The sequence below is a fragment of the Pelophylax lessonae genome, assembly GCF_965119305.1.
Source record: "Pelophylax lessonae genome assembly, chromosome: 3".
Taxonomy (NCBI): domain Eukaryota; kingdom Metazoa; phylum Chordata; class Amphibia; order Anura; family Ranidae; genus Pelophylax; species Pelophylax lessonae.
In genome coordinates this window covers 561,464,072-561,482,677 of record NC_138770.1, presented here as the reverse complement: position 1 = coordinate 561,482,677, position 18,606 = coordinate 561,464,072, and the positions used below count along the sequence as shown (strand labels likewise).

The window sequence follows — 18,606 nt, the reverse complement described above, 5'->3', positions numbered from 1 at the left end:
AGTTGATTACATTGGTTTACTCACCAGTCTTTTATGAAAGCTCACAATTTAATCAACAATCACGGGAAGACATTTCATAGATTAGTAATCCTACTCCTAGGTGATTCAACATGAATCTCCTTGCTGCATACCATATAGACACACAGACCAACACACCATCAGTAGGGAGGGAATGTGGGTTTCACTTAGTGGTGTTAGGGGGGTTACTGAAAGGGGTGGAACGACCCTTATACACCGGAATGAGGTGGTGGGGAGGCTGGTTGTTTGTGAGGGGGAGGAAGAGGCAGACTGTGGGTCTCTTGGACAAATGTGTGGGAAGAGGGATCCACCACCCTTGCCTGTTATCTTTCACAAATATATGTACTGTGGGGTTCCCCTATACCTTTTTTTTTCATTTTTTCTTCTCCCTATAACATACTCCTTACATAGCACCACATAGCAAAATGGTTTGATGGGATATCATGTAGGTAATCCCTAGTGGATTAAGCATATATCCCCTGTCCATACCGATTATATTTCATATTCTAATATACTTTTTGTTATCCCGACTGATAATTCTATCAAGATTACTCAATGTTGGGATTTCCCTGTTTATTTTCCTGTTCCGAATAATTTGAAGCAAACACATTCCTGTACTTATATTCGATTTTATACCTGTTTGCACTATTGTTCAAAAATTGTGCCTTTTCCGACATCGTCTTACTACCTTAATAAATATTGAACTATAAAAGAACCTTCAGAAGGTGAAGGTGCCCCTTATCACAAACAGATCTTCCAGTCTGTTGCTAAAGTAGTGTAGTTCCTTCTTTTGTGGACTCCATACCACCAAGTCTGTCAGCCTCTCACACACCATACTGGAATCATCCATGTGACTAAGAGGGAGTTGCAGGAAATCCTGATTGGTCAAGGTATTTCATCAGCCATTTGGGTAATACCACTAATGAAATTCACCTAAGGATAACCAGATTTCTCCCAGTCTGTTCTTTTTGGGAGATATCTGCTCTCCTTTTAGTTGTATTATGAACTATTCTGCATTGGAGGACTTATTTTTGGGATTTAAAACTTGTATGTTTCCCCATTTAGCATGCATCCCAATTACCCAGAATTGTGTTTTTAAGTCAAAGCCATGGACCTTCTTCAGCACTCCACTGTGGGGGATTCTGCACATCGACCATACGTTCTACTAGGAAATTTAAACCAGGCATAGACAGTTAAAATCGCGGACGGTTCAGCCGAGCTTTGAACCATGTATGGGCAGGCTGAATGTACCCAAGTTGATTAATCGATCAACTTGGGTACAACCAGCCTGTCAGATTTTACATGCAATTATTGCTAGCAGCTATTATAGCCGCTAGCAGTAATCACTGTGTTCTCCTGGCGGAGACAGCTTCACCCACCAGGTGAACACAATAATACTCATCTATAAATGTTATGACATCTAGGAATCCTTTATTCAAACTTTCCCTACCCAACAAAATACATATAGTACAATGCTTCCAATATACTTATGTAACGCTCCTGCGTTTTTATATGGTGTGGATTTTCAGCTGCAGAAATAGTTCCACGTCAGTTGTCATGTAAGAGATATGCTGAGATACCATTCCCAACCTCAATGACTCATCATGTGTGGAAGGTCTTATTTCAGCCAGTAAATACACACAATTAGCAAGCTGGTTCTTAGAGTGACTTTATGCATGTGGTAACACAATGATGAAGGTTGAGGGATAGGTTGAGTGGAGGTGGTAGGTGATAGACACTTGAAGGTGAGACAGTAGCAGATGGATGCAGGAAGGTTTAGCAATGTTGTATGATAGCAGATGATAGAATAGCAGGTGGACATACAAAAGAGATCAACCCAGTGCAGAAAAGTAGCAGTAGTCTCAAGAGCTAGCAATCTAGTTTATGCAGATGTGATAAACAGTCTCTACTATGCAGAGCTAGATAGTGTAAGCTTAGTAAAAGTTTATAGAGAATTCCCCTGCGGGGTACTTAGCACTATTAGCGATACAGCCGAAGGGTGGTTCAGGAGAGGCGGATGATCCAGTAGCGGGATACAGGGATCAGCGCAGCGAGGTTCCGTCAGCGAAGTAAGCTTGCAAGCATGGAAGCTTCAAGCAAGGTTAGCATCCAGATAAGGGTGTTTGAACGAACACATGTGAGTGAAAACCGACGCCTTAAATAGCCATCTAGTCCGGCGCTGAGTGATGACAGCTCCAGTCTTAAAGGTGTATGCGCACCTTTCCAAAAGTAAATGGTAGGGCGCATACACTTGTGGAAAGTGTAATTTAGGGTACCAAAGGTACCGGAACATTACAATACCCCCCCTTAAGGCCTGCTCCTGAAGGCCTCTGGAGCTGGTTTGTCTGGGTATCTCGCATGAAAATTGCGGATTAATCTAGGGGCATGTATGTCAGAGGTGTTTAGCCAGGTGTCGTCTTGGGGCCCATAGTTCTTCCATCTAACCAAGTACTGAAGTCTTCTTCTGTAGATACGAGAATCCAGAATCTCTTTTATCTCGTATTCTTCTCCACCTTCAACTTGTACAGGAGGGGGAGGTGGAATATTAGGCCTTATTCCTTGGTCCGGAACATGGGGTTTTAGTAGCGACACATGGAAAATGGGATGGATTTTTAGGTCCATTGACAATGTAAGCTGCACTGCAGCTTTTCCAATAAGTTTCTTGATTGGGAAAGGTCCCAAGAACAGAGGTCCAAGCTTTTTGCTAGGGATCTTCAGTCTCAAGTTTTTTGTTGAGAGCCAAACGAGGTCCCCGATAGTATACTGTGGAGAAGGTCTTCTACGAAGATCATAGTACTTCTTTTGTTGACTGTGAGCGTGTGCAATGGTAGTATTTAGTAAACCCAGAGAATCCTTTATTTGGGAAAGATAGTCTGAGGCTACTGGGTTATTTGAAGGAAGGATGCGTGGAGGGAGAATAGAGGGATGGAACCCATAGTTCAAGTAGAACGGACTCTGCTTGGTTGTACTGTGAGTTGCGTTGTTGTAGGCAAATTCTGCCAGGGGGAGAAGATCCAACCAATCATCCTGTTGGTAAGAAGTGTAACAACGTAAATACTGCTCGATGCATTGGTTGACTCTTTCAGTCTGTCCGTTGGTCTGCGGATGGTAAGGAGAAGTGAGCTTCCGCTCAATCCGTAGTATGTGACATAGTTCTTGCCAGAATTTAGAAATAAATTGGGATCCACGGTCAGACAAAAGAGTTTTTGGGATACCATGTAATCTGAAGACATGTTTCATCAGGAGTTCTGCCGTTTGTTTGGACGAAGGTAGTCTGCGAATAGCAATGAAATGTGCCATCTTTGTCAGATGGTCCACTGACACCAAGATGGTATTAAATCCTTTGGAAGGAGGCAATTCTACGATGAAGTCCAATGACAGAACCTCCCATGGAGTTTGGGGTATTGGTAGACTGCATAGTAGACCGGATGGTCTCGTAGTGTCAATTTTGGACCTGGCACAGACATTGCATGAAGAGACGAATTTTTGTATAGATGTTTTTTTTATGTCAGGCCACCAGAATTGCCGAGAAATCAAATTGAAAGTCTTTGTCATACCCATATGTCCTGCCATAGGCACATCATGCGATAATTCCAAGATCTTGGTGCGTAGGGTAGGTGGTATGTAAAGTTTGTCGTTGTAGTAGAGGAAGCCTTCTGCATCGGTAGTTAGTTGTGGTGGGGGTGAATCCAACCTTATACCATGCAGAACCTCTTCCTTCAAGGAACGGACAACTCCAATAATGCGTTTGTGAGGTATTATAGGAACGGAAGGGATTTCAAAGTAGTTTTCTTCAGTTAGTCGTGATAGTGCATCCGCCTTTTTGTTCTTATCTGCAGGTGTGTAGGTCACTAGGAAGTTAAACCTTAGAAAGAATAGTGACCATCGTACCTGTCGATGCGAGAGAGTTTTGCTAGTCTGAAGATATTGGAGGTTTTTATGGTCCGTGTATATAATTATTGGTAATTGGGTGCCTTCGAGTAAATGTCGCCAATTCTCCAGAGCCAATTTTATAGCAAGCAGTTCCTTCTCACCCACGGGGTAATTTATCTCGGGACTGCTCAGGGATTTAGAAAAAAAGGCGACTGGATGAAGTGGTGAAGTGGGGGTAGGTCGTTGGGAGAGTATTGCTCCTACTGCCAGGTTTGACGCATCTACCTCCAGAATGTATTGGAGGGATGGGTCTGGATGGCGTAATATGGGAGCGGAAGTAAACCTTGTCTTTAACAAGTGGAAAGCCTTATTTGCTTCTTCTGACCATTTAAATGGTATTTTTATGCTAGTGAGCTGTGTGAGGGGTCTCACAATAGCAGAAAAGTTTTTTATGAACTTCCTGTAGAAATTTGAAAATCCCAGGAATCGCTGTAGCGCCTTGCGTGTAGTTGGTGTAGGCCAATCCTGAATGCAGGATATTTTACTCATGTCCATCTCGATTCCTGTTTTGGATATGATGTAGCCTAGAAAGAGTACCTCATCTTTATGGAACAAGCATTTCTTCAGCTTCACATAAAGATTATGTGCAAGCAATCTCGATAATACAAGTCTTACATGTCTTATGTGTTCAGACAGGGTCCGTGAATATATAAGTATATCGTCCAGATATATCACAACACAGACATCTAGTAAGTCTTTAAAAATATCGTTTATAAATCGTTGGAAAACTGCAGGGGCATTGCATAGGCCGAATGGCATCACAAGATATTCGAACAATCCGTATCTAGTTCTGAATGCAGTCTTCCACTCGTGTCCATCACGGATTCGAATGAGATTGTATGCTCCTTTCAGGTCTAATTTTGAAAAATAGGTAGCTCCACGCACCTGCTCAATGAGCTCAGGGATAAGCGGTAGAGGATAGCGATCTTTTATTGTGATAGCATTCAATTTCCTGTAGTCGATGATAGGTCTGAGACTTGAATCTTTATTGCGAACAAAAAAGAGTCCTGCTGCTGTGGAAGAAGTGGAAGGTCTAATAAAACCTTTTTCCAAGTTCTCATCCAAATAGGTTTTGAGATGGGCAAGTTCATCCTGTGAAAGAGGATAAACATGACCGAACGGCAATTTGCTATTTGGGAGTAGATCAATGCTACAATCATAGTCTCGATGAGGAGGTAATGCTTGAGCATTTTTCTCAAGAAAAACCTCAGAAAGATCCTGATAACATAGTGGTGCAATCTCATCTGTCACCACAGACAGAATCTTCCCGGAAAACGGGAGGTTACACGTTTCCTCGCAATAACAAGAAGGGAAGGTCAAGGACCGTTTCTTCCAATCTATGGTTGGTTGGTGTGTGTGTAACCAGGGAAGTCCCAACACAATGGGAAAGTGGGATGATGGTATTAAATCGAAGGTAGAAGTCTCCCTATGAGACTCGTTAATAGTGACTAGGAGTGCTTGTGTCTGATCGGTGATCGGACCAGAGGATAACGGAACACCGGTAATAAGACTTACTGAGACAGGTTTGAGTTTAGAAATAATAGGAATTTTATTTAAAGCAGCAAAACATATATCCATATAATTTCCACAAGATCCTGTGTCAATCATGGCCTTAGTAGTAATCCTGTTCTGGTCCCACTGTAATGTCAAAAAAACAGAAATGTAGGGGTTAGTGAATGAAGTTGTCAATCCTCCTAGAGAGACATGTGAACACTCACCCTTCTTTTTGTTGACTAGGGGACAGACGTTTATCTTGTGATCCGGGGATGCACAGTACAAGCAGAGATTTTCATTTCGTCTTTTGGCTTTTTCCATAGTTGATAGCGGTGGGCGTATGGTTCCTACCTCCAAAGGAACGGCCAGACTCCGAGAGGAAACGGATAATGGCATTCCCATCTTTTCAGCCTTTCTTTCTCGTAGTCTTCTATCTATGGTAATACTGAGTTGTATTAATGCATCCAGGGTTTTTGGCAGATCCGCTCGGGCGAGCTCGTCCTTAACGGCTTCTGATAGGCCAAGCCTAAATTGGGTTTTCAGAGATGCATCATTCCATTCTAAATCAAGGGTCCATCTCTTGAACTCTGCGACAAAGTCTTCCACAGGCCTCCTTCCTTGTTTCAAGGATCTTAACTGAAGATCAGCAGTACTCTGCCTATTGGGGTCATCATATAGGCTAGTGAGCTCTGCCAGGAACAAGGCATAGGAGTTGAGAAGCTGGTCGTTTTTCTCAAAAAGAGAATCTGCCCAGGCTCGAGGATCGCTTGATAGGTAAGAAATAATAGTACAAACCTTAATGTGATCAGTAAGGTAGGTACGAGGTTTTAGCAAAAAAAGTAACTCACATGCGTTTTTAAATTCGCGAAATTTTTTGCGATCGCCTGTAAATACCAAAGGGGGATTTATCTTGGGTTCAGGGGACTGAGCAGAGGTAAGTTGTGTCAGTCTAATTACCTGCTGCGACAGAGCCTGATTGTCTTCTTTTAATTCAGCAAGTGCGTGTATTAACGCAGATACTTGCTGTTTTAATTGTGTCACCTGAGTGGTTATTTCTGGAACTATTTCTGCTGAATCCATTTTTAGGTTCGTTCAATCTGTAACGCTCCTGCGTTTTTATATGGTGTGGATTTTCAGCTGCAGAAATAGTTCCACGTCAGTAGCCATGTAAGAGATATGCTGAGATACCATTCCCAACCTCAATGACTCATCATGTGTGGAAGGTCTTATTTCAGCCAGTAAATACACACAATTAGCAAGCTGGTTCTTAGAGTGACTTTATGCATGTGGTAACACAATGATGAAGGTTGAGGGATAGGTTGAGTGGAGGTGGTAGGTGATAGACACTTGAAGGTGAGACAGTAGCAGATGGATGCAGGAAGGTTTAGCAATGTTTTATGATAGCAGATGATAGAATAGCAGGTGGACATACAAAAGAGATCAACCCAGTGCAGAAAAGTAGCAGTAGTCTCAAGAGCTAGCAATCTAGTTTATGCAGATGTGATAAACAGTCTCTACTATGCAGAGCTAGATAGTGTAAGCTTAGTATAAGTTTATAGAGAATTCCCCTGCGGGGTACTTAGCACTATTAGCGATACAGCCGAAGGGTGGTTCAGGAGAGGCGGATGATCCAGTAGCGGGATACAGGGATCAGCGCAGCGAGGTTCCGTCAGCGAAGTAAGCTTGCAAACATGGAAGCTTCAAGCAAGGTTAGCATCCAGATAAGGGTGTTTGAACGAACACATGTGAGTGAGAACCGACGCCTTAAATAGCCATCTAGTCCGGCGCTGAGTGATGACAGCTCCAGTCTTAAAGGTGTATGCGCACCTTTCCAAAAGTAAATGGTAGGGCACATACACTTGTGGAAAGTGTAATTTAGGGTACCAAAGGTACCGGAACATTACAACTTAATGGTATCAAACCAGACTATTAACTAATGACTCTCCAACTGATCTTTGGCCCCCTCACCTAAATTATATTTTATGATCTATTAGCTGAGGCTTTTCCTCCTTCAGCCAATTACTTGATAATGGACCATCCGCCATCCTCCCAACACCCACTGCTCAGTGTCAACTAATGGACTCAGTACCACTAGCTCAATCTCAAAATGTACTACCTGAAAAAATACTGGTATAGTTCCATCATCATTATACTGGCCAAATGTTGCAGCCACTTTATTAACTGCATTCTTATGCCACAATACCCGCCAAAAATTCAATTTCTACTTCCATACTGTAGACTTTACCTTTGCTTTCTTCTCTGAATTTACTTGCTCTTCACATTTTTTTTCCGCCAGGCCCAACGCATCCATAGCCTGCCAATTCTTCTCTCGAAGATCCTACAAGTTACAGTTTCACAATGATCAGTTAAACCTCTGGAATCATCCATGAAAGATCTTGCTGCCAAAGTTCAAGTCAAGCAGGACAGCTCAATCCTCATGTGTATGTAACCAATTTCACTGTCAAAATATGACCAGTCCTTTCGGGAAGTACTGTCCTCACCAGAATCAGATTCTGAAAAGCTCACATAATGTTTGACAGATGTACAATATGAGGCAATGACGGGAGGATTGCATAAGAGCCTTTCTGGAACAAGATCAGTGAAATGTTTAATTTTCAACATGCCTGACAAGAAAAGTAAATGTGTCAGGCAGCTGTCCAAAGCCTGGCTAAAACAATACAAAGTTACCGCCTGCATCAGAAATGTCTTGCTTTAAAATTCTGATCTATTTTCGCTCTGAATATATTGTCATCCAAAACATTGAATATATAGATTTTATGTTTACATTTACACAACTGACAATGTGAATGCAAAAGCGACTCCAACGCAACTAAAAGTATGCTGCAATTGATTTGTTTCTGGGCCTGACACCTGCATACATGACCAGCAACAATATTTCATTGGGATATAAAGACAAATTGTTAGCTACTTTGCCCTGATTGGACAAAGTGAAAGATTTGGTTTATAAGGATAAGTTCACCTTTTAACAAAAAATAATAAATGCATGTTTTTTTGCAGGTAAAAAAATGTGCATTTTTTATCTTTTGTTTCTGGAGCCTCTAAAGCATTGCACCAGCGATCAGCAGATTGCTGGTGCCATGCAGGTCTCCTGCAGACCTGACAGTGTATCTGTGTACCCATACATCCTATGGGCAAGCAGATTGTAATCTGACAGGAAGACTCAATGAACTACCACAGTGTTCCCCAGTGCTGTGGTAGCTCATTGAGAACTACAAGCCAACAGCCACAAAGGCTGTCGGGACTTGTAGACTTCGATTCACAGAGGACTGTGAATAAGTGATGCGGCCGGATGGGCGGAGCCCCACTCGTCTGCATTTTTTTTTTTTTTAAATTGTGACAGCTAGCGGGAGGGAGAAGATCCCCGTTAGCTGTCAGAGCGGGGTTAAGGGGCCGGTCTGTTCGTAACATGTTACACCCTAAATATAGGTTCAACATGTAAAGAAAGGTAAGTTTTTCCATTAAAGTGGAACTATAGGCAACTATTTTTTCATTTTGGATAGAGTGAGGGAAAGCTATAGCCTCTGTCAGATTTTTTTTTTCACCCTCTGTGTCCCATTGCGGAGATTTACGTTCACTTCCTGTCCCATTTGCCAAACAGAAGTGAGAGGAAATCCCTACAAATTATGGGAATTCCTTGGGGACCCCCAGGTCACCAGAACTAGTGTTCCCATTGGAAGATTTCCCTTTTTATTTTTCTGGGGAAAACCCAAAATTTGGGATTTTCTTTTACTTTAACTTTCAATGATAATTAAAAAACAAGACAAATAGAGAGGGTGAATCGGGGGCACAGACAGCAATAAAAACAGACAAGTGTTCTAATACCATTCTATTCTATCCAAAACACAAAAAAAGTTTTGCCTTTAGTTATCCTTTAAGGATTCATGCACACAACCACAAAAAGGGTAGCACAGCATAAATCTGCCCAAGAATTAGAGGTCACAGGCTCACAGCCACTGCCAGCAACTTATTCAAATTAATGACAGTCTGAAATATTCAGGTATTTATCTGCTTCTCCAATAGCAGACTTTCAGGGGAGAACATTTGTCCCTGTATACAAGTACCCCTCAGATGTGCTATGCTTAAATTGGTGTCCAGCTACTGCACATTTCAACCTGTCATTGATTTATACAGGCTCCTGGCAGCAGGCTGTACACGGCATCTGTGACTCCCAGGCACATAATTACACCCTACTGCACTCTTTACAGCCCCTCCTAAATCTGTGTGTTTCCCCCAAAAGGCTGAAACTAGTTCCCATTTAGTCAATGAACAAAGTAACGATGCAGGGAAAAAAAAAATGGGACTTTTAACTGGTTGGCAATCATATCACAAATATACAGGGTAAAATGTTCATAAACCTTGTCCTTAAAGTATATGTAAACCCTTAAAACAGAAATAAAAGGGAAAACATTTGAGTGTGTGTATAATGTGTGTGTGTATACATTTGAGTGTGTGTATAATATATATATATCTATATATATATCTCTATATATATATATATATATATATATATCTATATATATATATATATATATATATATCTCTATATATATATATATCTATATCTATATATATATATCTCATATATATATATATATATATATATATCTCATATATATATATATATATATATATATATATATATATATATATATATATATATATATATATATATATATATATATATATATATATATATATCTATCTATATATATATATATATATATATATATATGTAAAACAATTATAACAAACAGGGTGGGTAAATAGAGGTTGATCAGTAGATTGACTTCTGTTAAACCCTGTGTCTTTAAGGAAGAGTGGGCTCCCTCCAGGCATAACTGACTCGAATCTATCCATTCCTATATCTACTCCTACTATGGAGGCTCTGGAAATTTAGAGTTAGGACTGCAGAGTTCCTTGGCATGGGCACTTTAGCTTGTGCATAAATTTGCAAATGAGCTTTAACGTAAACTGTTAGAAAAGGCCATTTCGTTGTTTTGCAAGCTGGCTGGTAAGTGTGCTGGGAAATCTTTTGTCTGTTCGTGATAGCAGGCACATATCTGGAATATGAAATATCCGGGTAACAATCTTTAACCTGTTTTCTGCCTCTGTGTTCAAGCTTTAACCATTCTGTATAAGAAAAAAAAACTCACATTATTTTTATTTTTCTGTTGTTCGATTGTTTCCTTCAGTTCAGCTGTTTCCTGTTCCAGTAAGGAAATTTGAGTATTTTGTTCTTGAAGTTTGGTATGTAACTGTGCAATTTCAGATTCTTTAGTTTCCTGCAAGAAAAAATAAAAAGTAACATTAACCTAACTACTGTGTATATAACCTGTAAAATAAAAATAAAAATTCAAAGCCTTATACACAAGGTAGAATATCCTAATAATGCTCATTCTCAGTCACAGATTGTAAAATGTGTTCACTAACCTGTATCTGATTGTCTGTTTCGGTGTCTTTACTCTGTCCTGCTTCCAGAAGAGCTTCAATGGATTTTATCCTCTCCAAAAGCTGGATGTTCTCACCAGAGACCTCTTTAAGTTGATCGTTTAGTCTGTCGACTTCCTCTGATTTCTGCTTTCCTTCATTTTCATAAGACATCAGTTTAGTCTGAAGATCTATTTAAAAAGTCAGAAATAAGGAGATCCTGATTCCCAAATGATCTCTAAAATTAATCAAGAAACTGTTTGGCTCAGAAGGAAAGACTTCTCTCTAGATCAGTAAAGGTAACTCCATGTACCTGATTTCTAGAGATATATGGTGACCTCTCTAAGCTTCAGAAAAAGCATCAAAGCAAGGAAGAAAATAAAAATATCACTATAAAACAATGCCAAAGCTTGAGGATCCCCTAATTTTGTGGAGTGAAACCCAGGTTTTTTAAGAGATAAACCTTGATTTCACTCCAAGCTATTACTCTCCTCCACCAAGAACATAATAAGCTCCTGACAAGGGTTCTAGGCAGAGGTTGTGTTTTGGACTGCGCCAATGCCTGCTAATCCATGCATCACAAAAATGTACATGTGGGTGGCACTTCACACTACGTAAAACCACATTATTAGAATAAACCAGTGCTCCTGAAACTTTTCAGCCAAGAGGAACCCTTTAAAAAATGTTACTGTCTCAGGGAACCCCTGCTAAAAAATATAGTGCATCCGGAAAGTATTTACAGTTCTTCACTTTTTCCACATTTTGTTATGTTACATCCTTATTCCAAAATGGACTAGTATGAGTATGAGTATGAAACTACAAGCTTGGCACACCTATTTTTGGGCAGTTTGTCCCATTCTTGTTTGGAGGACCTCTCAAGCTCCATCAGGTTGGATGGTGAGCGTTAGTGCACAGCCATTTTCAGATCTCTCCAGAGATGTTCAATCTAGTTCAAGTCTGGACTCTGGCTGGGCCACTTAAGGACATGCACAGAGTTGTCCCATAGCCACTCCTTTGTGCTTAGGGTCATTGTCCTATTGATGATGAACCTTGTTGAGGTCCAGAGCGCTCTGGAGCAGGTTTCCTTTAAGGATGTCTCTGCACATTGCTGCAATAATCCTTCCCTCAATCCTAACTAGTCTCCCAGTTCCTGCCGCTGAAAAACTTCCCCACAGCATGAGGCTGCCACCACCATGCTTCACTGTAGTGATGGTATTGGCACAGAATGCATTAGAATAAAAAAAAAAAAACTTTCTGCCTTTACAACTCCTTTGGGATCATTGACAAGTAAAGTGAATAACACTGAATATATTGTTACAATGGCATCTGAAACTTGGTGGGAAATATTAGGAAGCAAGTCCATGAATGTGTGTTGAAAACAGAAAAATGTGCATCGCAGTTTGTTGCGTATGGGACTGTGTAGCGGCAGACTGGTTAGGGTACTCATGCTGACCCGTGCCCATTGGCTCAATCATATACAATGGGCATGTGAGCATCAGAACTGGAGCAATGGAAAAAGGCGGTCCAGTATGATGAACCACATTTTCTTCTACATCATGTGGATGACGGGTAAGTGTGCATCACTTACCTAGAGAAGAGGTGGCATCAGGACACATTATGGGAAGAAGGCAAGTTGGAGGAGGCAGTGCGATGCTTTGGGCAATGTTGCTCGAAAACCTTGGGTCCTTCCATGTTTATGGATGGTACTTTGACAGGTACCAACTACATAAACATTACTGCTGACTAAGTACACCCCTCCATGAAACTGGTATTTCCTGAAGGCAATGGCTTCTTTCAGCAGGATAATGCGCCATGTCAGACTGCAATTATGGTTTAAGAATGGTTTGTGCAACAAGGCAACAAGTTTTAGGTGTTTATTTGGCCTCTATATTCTCCAGATCTCAATCCATCAAGCATCTGTGGGAAGTGTCCAAAAAAATGTCCAATCCATGAAGGTCCCACCTTGCAACTTACAGGACTTAAGAGATTTGCTACTGAAGACTTGGTGCAAAATACCACAGCATACCTTCAGAGGTTTAGTGGTGCCCATGCCACCATGGGTCAGGGCTGCTTTGGCAGCAAAAAGGGAACTACCTTAGTTCTTAAACACTGACAAAAACAGTATGCTGGATTAGAGGTGGGAGACTGTATATGGCTATGACCACGCATGTTCTGAGGTTTTTGTAGAGTACTATGGAAACATCAGTAACTGAGTTCAGACTTCCTTTATTTAAATTCTAATGAAGTTTCCAGGCACTACAAAAGTTTTGCTGGATTGGATTACACAGGAAGTGGGGGATGCCTAGTAAGCAGGAAGTGAGTACAGTCACATGGTTTGCAGAAAATAATTGGATTCAGCTATTCCTTTAGGTTTGGAGGAAGGGATGAATAACTGCCGTGTGTGTGTTCTCCGAGGAAGAATGAGGACTGAAATAATTAACCTCAATTGAATCATGCCTCTGCTATTGAAACACTAAAACAATTCTTAAAGTTTTCCATTGCATAAGATTAAAGGGGAGGAAGGCTGAGCAAATAAAAAGTGACACCAGGGTGAGGTAGATATAGTTTGTTACTGCATGGATTGGGGAACGTTAGATGGCCAGTGCTGTGGATGGAGAAAAGCAGGTTCTAATAATAATGTGTAATTGATGGCGATTAAGGCTTGGTACAATGCAATGTATAGAACTGTGCTTCTCAACCTTTTTTCAGCCATGCACCCTTTTAAATAATGCACAATTTCTTGGAACCCATTCTAAAATGTAAAAACGAAACTAATAGTTTTACATAATGCAGCAACATCCACAGGCATCAAACACTCAACGTTAGAGGTGATTTATTCTTCCAAAGCAAATACACCTTTGCACACTGGTACTCGCTAGTATTCCAATGTTTCTCTTCTCCCTCAGTTTCTCTCACTTAGCTAATGTGACCTCAGTGCTTACAAAGAGGGTCAAACAAGGATGCTGGGCAGGCACCAGATGTCCACCTTATAAACCGTTGATGTCATTGTAACGGTGCACAATAAAAACCTGAGGCTTTGTGTAACTAAAAGTTAGGCTTGATCCAACAGCAGGCTTGTATACAGTTTTTGGGCAATTTTTAGGCATTTTGCCAAGGCGCACCTGAAGAAACCTGAAGGCACCCTGGTTTCAAACGGCTGGTATAGATTAAAATATGTACTCTTAAGCTTAGTACACACGGGCTGGATGTCAGGCGACATCGGTCGGTTCAAAAACAACCAGACGACATTCGGCCCATGTGTATGGCAGTCAGTTCAACAAAAGCTGGCCGTACGGCCGGCGTCTGTCCGACGTGCATGCTAGAAAATCGGAGGCCGAACGGCCCCCGATCAGAGCTCCCAGCCAATGGCTGAGAGCGCTCATCTGAGTTTTGAGGCGGGGGGGGGGGGGCGACCCCCTGTGAGAACACAACAGCTCAGATTGTTAGTACAGCAGCTCCAACTGGAGCGGTCAGGTTTTTTTAGTTCAACCCATTGGGTTCAATAAAAAAAACTAATGGTGTGTACTAGGCTTAAGTCACGCCAGTCATTGTGATTCACAATGAGATGATAACAACATACATCAATACAACACACGGATTATATAACAATACACTTTTCTGAGTATGTATATTAAAGTAACATCAACCTAATCTTATTAATTTCCCAGTTATGTAATGAACAGACACAGCTATTAACACCCAAACACATTGTTTTTTGTTTGATTCATTCTGTATAAAGATAGGTTTGAATGTGCAGTCAATCGAAACAGAGATTCACGGAAAACAGTGACAAGTATTCAACATCTAATAAATTAGTATGAATTAAGTTACACACTTTTTTTTTTATTAAAGCCTAAGTTTAGTAAAAACTTAAAAAAAAAAAAAAAAAAAAAAAATAGGCACAAGAGACAGTGCTTACAACCAATGCCAAGTGTCCCTTTTGCTGCTGACTGCACTTTTAGTTAGAACCCTCTTTTTTCCAACACCCCTCTACCCTTGCAGCCATAATCTTCTGGTGCTATGTGTGTTAAATACAAGCTTAAGGACCTGTCATGAGTACCAACTATGCTTGCCCATTATGCCCCCCTTCTCCACTCACAGAAGCTGTACTATAGCTTCCATGAATAAAAAAACGATCTATAAATGGAGAAAGCGGACCTTTCATTCACCCCCCCCCCCCCTCCTACATTCATCAAAACTATATTACAGCTTTTATGAATGTAAGAGGGTGGCAAAAAGGGTGAGCATAGTCATTACTTTTGCTAAGTGCCTATCACAGGCCCCTAGGGTCATATAAACCCCTGCAGCACCAGAAGCTTAAAGCTGCGGGGGAAGATCAGAGGATTTAAAATAAACTGGCAACCAGCAGCACAAGGGACACTTTGCATTGACAGAAAGTACTGTCCCTTGTGCTGATATTTTTATAAAAACTAAACTGTTTACATGAACCAGCTTCAGCAACAAAAAACAAAAAAATAGTAGAAATAATTAAAAGAATGTGCAGGAGACAAGAGGAGGCAGGAAAAGCTTTAAGACTACCAAGAAACACAGAGCAGTTTGTTTTCAGTGACAGATTTGCTGTAAGAAATGAAAGTGTTTTCTCTAAACCTACTGATGAATATAGTGCTACATTTACAATATGAGTCCCCATTTCTCCTTTTGTAAGGAGGCATTTTTTGTTTTTTTAATCACTAAACTGCAGAAGTAAATTTTCCATAGATTATCAAGGGCACACATGACATGCGATTTTCATTATTAAAATTAAAGCGGAGTTCCAGCCACAGAATCGTTTTTTTTTTTTAATACCTCCCAAACAGTGACCCACTGACCTTTATATATCAGCTAATCCTGGTTTATACCGTTAAATAACAGTTAGGCAATCCTAAAATCTTACTTTACATAATTTTTGCAGAGCGCCGCCATCTTTGTCCGGGTTACACGAGTCCTTAGTGGGGAAATGTCTGCCCTGCTTCCTGCTTCTGGAGGGAGGAGGCCGGTGAATCCAGCGCGAAATCTCGCGCATGCCCAGTACTATACGATCGACATAGTACTGGGTTTCCATAGGGACGGCAGCTCCGCCTAACATTGCGTCATTTCCTGTTTGGAAATAACGCAATGAGAGGAGTGGCCGGCCGCCTACGTCATTGCCCATTACATCCTGGGAGCGACGAGTAAGAGCTCCCAGGACGCATTGCGGCACAGGAAGTGACGGCGCGGGCCGCGCCGCCGAGGAAGGAGGAATTGGATGTCAAGGTGAGTATATTATCCTCTGTAAAGGTAAGTAAAAAAAAATAAATATCCAATTCTTGTTCATGGAAGGATAAGGAAGCGGATGCCATAAAATGTAAAAGGCATGATTTTCTGCCCGGAACTCCGCTTTAAAGTAGCAAAGGTTTAAAAACACTCATTGTGTCTCTAAACCCATATCATAAAAAACTATGAATAAATGGTGTATTACATGATATTCACACTCACTCAGTCACTGAGATTTGTTTTCTGTTTTTTGCATAAAAACCCTGGTTGATCCTGGTGTTCTTTATCTCCCCCTTCTGTCCATGTCCCCAATTCAGCTAGGGATTTTGCAGCTGTGGTGGCAACTCTGCACATGCTGAGTTTTCAGTGAGTTTCTATGGTGAACATTTCCTCCCTATCACATCTAAGCAGGCCATGTGACTATAAAGTCACACATATGGGAGTATTCACAGTGGTAAATGACAGCCCACTCCCTCCTGCCTCCTCCATGCCCACTATCCAGCTATCCCACAATGGGGACGGGATATTACATGTAGATTAAGGAAGGCTTCACCTCCCTCTTATTTTGAGACACAGGCCGGAACGGCGTGACACAGTCTGTGACTGGCAGAAATCCAGCCTCGCCATGTTATTGCAAAAAAAAAAACAAAGATTTGATTTCAAATATATATTTGTAAGACAATTTAAAACAGTTTATGGATATTAAATTATTTGTTTTTACTTTATATTCCAAAGACTATTTTTTTTTTTAATTTGGACATGTGACCAGCAGCAGAGGATTAGAAGCTCCTCCTGCTTATGCTTCCCTGCACACTGGATGGGGAAGATTTGGGTCATGTGACACCTGTATATTGATTAGGAAAAAAGGTACTTAGATTTTTTTCTTATTAAAATAATTACAGTGCCCAGGGGCAGACTGGCAACTTTCGGTTCAGGGGACAAGTACAAACCAGAGGCCCATGTTACAGCGACTCGGCTCCCCTCCCACTCTCCCACTTCCCGGCCTCCTCCTGACCCCCATTCCAGGCTGAAGCTCCACTCCAGGTACTCTTTACTCACCAGCCAAATCCGGGTTGCCAGCAGAGGCTGGTTGACGGGAGCTGGGAAAGCTCGGTCGGGGCTGGCCAGGGGAGGAGAGTCTCCAGTGGTGCATGGAACCGGCCTCTCCTCAGACACAGTTTACACCATTCATGCTGGGGGGGGGGGGGGGGGGGCTGTGCTCTGTTCTTGTCTTCATCCCACACTTAGTAGGTCAGCGGCAGGGACTTTTTACTTCCCTTTACCAGGAATCCTTTAGGCATGTCTGTGCCAGAAGCAGCGCAGCCTTTTTAATGGGACATCAGAGCAGCCCGGGGGGCAATTGCCTCCTGCCCCAGTCCCCCAGTCCTCCACTGACAGTGCCATCATCCATTATCCATATAGAAAAATAAAAAGTGATGTGGGGACTAATTTACTAAAGGCAAATATACTGGGGTTGATTTATTGAAGGCAAATAGACTGTGCACTTTGCAAAGTGCATTGCCCTCTGCAAGTGCGCTTGCTCCAGAGCTTAGTAAATGGGCAGAGGTTCTCAACTTCCATCATCTAATCTTGTGCAAGCAAAAATGCTGTTTTTTTTCTATTTTCTTTGCACGTGATTGGGTATTCTTTGCAAAGCTTAACTTCATTTACAAAGCTTTGGAGCAACTACACTTGCAGAGTGCAACTGCACTTTGCAAAGTGCACAGACGATTTGCCTTTTGTAAATCAACCCTACTTTGCACTGCAAGTGTACTTGCTCCAGAGCTTATTAAACGATGTAAAGCTTCCTTTTGCAAAGAATACTCAATCACATGCAAGGAAAATAAAAAAACAGCATTTTTACTTGTAAATGACTGGATGATAGAAATCAGCAGAGCTTCCCCTCAGATCTAGAGCAATCGCACTTAAAGTGCACAGTATATTTGCCTTAATAAATCAACCTCCTCGTAAATTAAACAGTGTGTGTTTAGTATCCCTTTAAATGTTTAGCCTTTGCTACTTTTTTCATTAAATAGAGAACTGCATACCACCAGTGGCCTTGATGGTCCATGGAAAATGCAATCTATAGGAATTAAGACAATTGAGCACTGAGACACGGCAAAGAGAAAGAGATGGACATATGAATGGCTGGATCTTTTGTGGCTCTCTTTTAGATCTGTGTCTCCCTCCAGGATGATAACTGTGAGCGTCACGCATATTTGCTAATTACATTTTAAAAATGCAGAGGTGTGAATGTAGCCTAAAGAATGTCTGCTCACCTGACAGATTTTTCTGTTCGTCTTTGGCCTTTTCTGCCTCTGCCAGAAGATTATTGTAACTGTTCTGGGATTTCCGTAGCTCCTCACTCACTTCATCCAGCCGTTTTTGTAAGGTAGTTTCACTATCTAGTTGTAAATTCTAAGAAAAAAAAGGTAGTAGACATATAAATATATAAAACAT

The 18,606-nt window shown here is 41.3% G+C and overlaps 1 protein-coding gene across 3 annotated transcripts in view; it reads right to left on the bottom strand.

The window, feature by feature from the left end:
• RRBP1 (ribosome binding protein 1) overlaps positions 1-18,606 on the bottom strand; it is a 92,771-nt gene that overhangs the window by 36,780 nt on the left and 37,385 nt on the right. For 2 of the 3 annotated variants that reach the window (XM_082249231.1, XM_082249233.1), the window contains exons 7-10: positions 18,426-18,564; positions 10,897-11,084; positions 10,620-10,748; positions 7,691-7,783 (exon numbers count right to left, since the gene is read on the bottom strand). In XM_082249231.1, coding sequence (XP_082105357.1) covers positions 7,691-7,783; positions 10,620-10,748; positions 10,897-11,084; positions 18,426-18,564 — 549 coding nt within the window. The remainder of the gene's footprint in view (positions 1-7,690; positions 7,784-10,619; positions 10,749-10,896; positions 11,085-18,425; positions 18,565-18,606) is intronic. The other variant, XM_082249232.1, reaches the window with a different exon arrangement.